Raw genomic sequence first — 3,351 nt, 5'->3', positions numbered from 1 at the left:
GTCAGTATAGCGTGCATCAGTCGCGGGATTCAATCTGTAGCACTTAAGGGGTGTGACAGATGTTTATTTAGTTATATTTTGGGAATTCAAATTATTTAAAAACAAAAGCGATGGGTTTATGAAAGAAGGCATGTTTACGGCAATTCACAAGATGTATAATGATAATAACTTGGAACTGATATTTTTGGGCTTGAAAATACACTGAAAATGCACTAGTGAAACAAGGAAAAAAATAAAATTCTGGGATTTTGAATTGATGTTTTTTTTTTTCAGTAGGACATGGAGGCATTCAGACCGGTGAAACAGTTTGATGCCAAGGTGGACCAGTCACAGCTGGAAACTGAATGGCGAAAATGGAAGCGAAGCCTCGAATATTACCTAACGGCGTCTGGGATTACGGGTCAACGGGAAATGCGTAATCAGCTACTTCACCTCGGTGGGCCCGATCTACAAGATATCTTTGACAATTTGCCAGGAGTTCACGACGTTCCCCATGTTACTCCGGACCCCCCGTTTTACGATATTGCCGTACAGAAACTGGATTCACATTTTCAACCATGTCGCAGACAAACCTACGAAAGGCACGTCTTTCGTCAAATCGCTCAACTGCCAGGGGAGCGTTTTGGCGATTTTGTCATGAAGCTTCGGGTGCAAGCCAGCAGATGCGACTTTGATCTGGCAGGAGGGACTGTGATGGACACCATGATAATCGACCAAATTGCTGAAAAGTGCCTGTCATCCACGCTTCGGAAGAAGATATTGGAAAAGGATCGACCTTTGGAGGAAGTGGTAGCGATTGGAAAGACGATCGAAGACGTTGAGCAACAGTGCAAAGAGCTAACGAATAAGGACGAGGTCGGTGCAAAATTTCCGGAAACGGTCAACAAAGTGAACTCACAAGGACAGCAAGGCCCCTGGAAGTCGACTGGAAACAGGTTCTTTGTCCCGCAAAGAGGATTCCCGTCGACAATATGGACGAGGTCAGGCATCCGGAGCAAGGCCATTCAGATACGAGACAAGAGAAAACCAAGATATCCAAAACAACTACCGACCAGCCCGGGTACAAGATCGATCATTTTCTGCAAGTAAACAGTGGACACCGAACCAGGATACCAGGATTTGTTTCGCCTGCGGACGTCGCGGCCATCTCAAGGGCGGCCCCGAATGCATTGCCAAGAATGCACAATGTCTGCGATGCAGAAATTTGGGTCATTTTGCTAAGTGGTGTACAAAGCGACCGATCGAAGATGTAGCAGAAAACCCACCGGCATCGAAACGCATTAAAGCTGTCTGTGATTCCGGGGAACAGACCAACCTTTTCGAAGATCGAGCAGCTCGTGAGACCAACAAAGACATTTGCTGTGTGATGGGAGAAAATCGGTTTCGGTTCAAGGTGGGCGGTATTGGAATCCTGATGACCATAGACTCGGGTGCAGCTGCGAATCTGATTGATCATCAGACTTGGATTAAACTTCAGAAAGGTGGAGCAAATGTAAGGTTCAGCCAACATCCCGATCGTTCGTTCAAGGCGTATGGCTCAGATCGCCCTTTGAACATAACTGGAATGTTTACAGCAGAAATTGAGGCAGAAGATCAAAAAGCGGAAGCGGTGTTTTACATTGCTGAAAACGGGAAGCAATGTTTGCTAGGAGACGAGACAGCAAAGCAACTTAAAGTGCTGAAAATTGGTTATGGCGTAGCATCGATCCACCAGCATGCTCCGACTTTTCCTAAAATAAAGGGCGTATTGGTTGAGATTTCGATTGATCCAAACGTTAAGCCGGTACAACAGCCGTATCGGCGGGCACCTTTTGCTTTGGAGGATAAGGTTGCTGAAAAGCTGCAGTACTTACTGAGCCAAGACATCATCGAGCGTGTGGAAAAACCGTCTGCCTGGGTATCTCCCATTGTCCCTATTTTGAAGGACAATGGAGAGGTTCGGCTCTGCGTGGATATGCGTCGTGCAAATCAAGCCGTCATCAGAGAAACGCATCCGCTGCCAATCGTTGAAGAATTGTTTGGAGGAATCACTGGAGCGACACGATTCTCAAAACTCGACATCAAAGAGGCGTACCACCAGGTCGAAATATCCGAGCGATCAAGGGGAATCACGACTTTCATTACAAAGCAAGGTCTTTCCAGATTCAAACGGTTGATGCTTGGAATAAGTTGCGCTCCCGAGTTATTCCAAAAAGTCATGGAATCAATTTTCGCAGGACTCGAGGGAGTAGTGGTCTACCTAGACGATATTATGGTGACTGGACGAACTCAGCAAGAACATGACGAAAGATTGGCTCAAGTCATGGCTCGCTTAAGACAGTTCGATATTCTTCTGAATGAAGACAAGTGCGATTTTAATGCAACACGACTGGAATTTTTGGGTCATGAATTGGCTACTTTAACGGTGTTGTGATAATTCGATATTCTGAATCTGCACATCAAACTGAGCCGAAATCCAAATTTTCATGAATTTTGGAGCCCGGGAACCTATTTAAAAATCAATTTGAAATTTGTATGGGAGCGATTTGTCGAATCACCCCTCGTCGCATTTCGTACTGGGCGGAGCTGTCAAACGGTTGCCCAGCTGTCAAAAGGTGATTTCAGAAAATTTCTTTGAAATTGATTTTAGGTACCAAAATAAGGTTCTAATAATCTGACCAAAATCATAGTGGCTCAGAAAAAGGTGCTCTTTCGTATAAAATCGAAAAATCAATATATTTTTCAAAATTTAAAAACCCAATTGTCGAGCGAAGGGGTCAGGCCAACAGAGAGCAAGATTGCAGCAATCGGATCATTTAGAGAACCAAACAACGTTAGTGAACTACGAAGCTTTTTGGGATTAGTAACGTATGTGGGGAGATTTATACCAAAACTGGCGGATAAGACAGAGCCACTTCGAAACCTTCTACGGACCGGAGAAAGGTTCAAATGGCAAGCTGAACATGCACGAGCTTTCAACGACATCAAATCATCGCTATGTGAGACGCCATTTTTGGGGTACTACGACCCCCAGGATCTGTGCATTGTCATTGCTGATGCGAGTCCAACGGGTCTGGGCACCGTGCTATTGCAGGAAGACAAGAACGGTTCAAAAAGAATCATTTCGTTTGCTAGCAAAGCTTTAACGGATACTGAAAGAAAATATTTCCAGACCGAAAAGGAAGCGCTGGCTCTGGTTTGGGCGGTTGACAGATTTCAACTTTACCTGCTGGGTAAGCGTTTCAACCTTGTAACTGACTGCAAACCGTTACATTTTCTATTCAAAGAACGGGCAAAGCCTTGTGCTAGAATAGAACGATGGGTTTTGCGTTTGCAGAGCTATTCCTACGATGTGCTGTACCAACCGGGGTC

At 45.1% G+C, this 3,351-nt stretch overlaps 1 protein-coding gene across 1 annotated transcript; it reads left to right on the top strand.

The window, feature by feature from the left end:
* Nucleotides 1-279: 279 nt before the first annotated feature.
* On the top strand, nt 280-2,413 carry LOC134290242 (uncharacterized protein K02A2.6-like). Its single transcript, XM_062857317.1, has 2 exons — nt 280-855; nt 1,310-2,413. The coding sequence occupies exons 1-2, from the start codon at nt 280-282 to the stop codon at nt 2,411-2,413; spliced, it is 1,680 nt and encodes a 559-aa protein (XP_062713301.1).
* The last annotated feature ends 938 nt before the right edge of the window (nt 2,414-3,351 follow it).

This window comes from Aedes albopictus, chromosome 3, assembly GCF_035046485.1.
Source record: "Aedes albopictus strain Foshan chromosome 3, AalbF5, whole genome shotgun sequence".
Taxonomy (NCBI): Eukaryota; Metazoa; Arthropoda; class Insecta; order Diptera; family Culicidae; genus Aedes; species Aedes albopictus.
This window is presented reverse-complemented; position numbering and strand designations above follow the sequence as displayed.

Coding starts and splice junctions, on each gene's coding strand:
- LOC134290242 (XM_062857317.1), top strand. CDS start 280: ATGGAGGCATTCAGACCGGTGAAACAGTTTGATGCCAAGGTGGACCAG. Junction 856..1,309: donor AGCTAACGAATAAGGACGAG/GTCGGTGCAAAA, acceptor TCCGGGGAACAG/ACCAACCTTTTCGAAGATCG.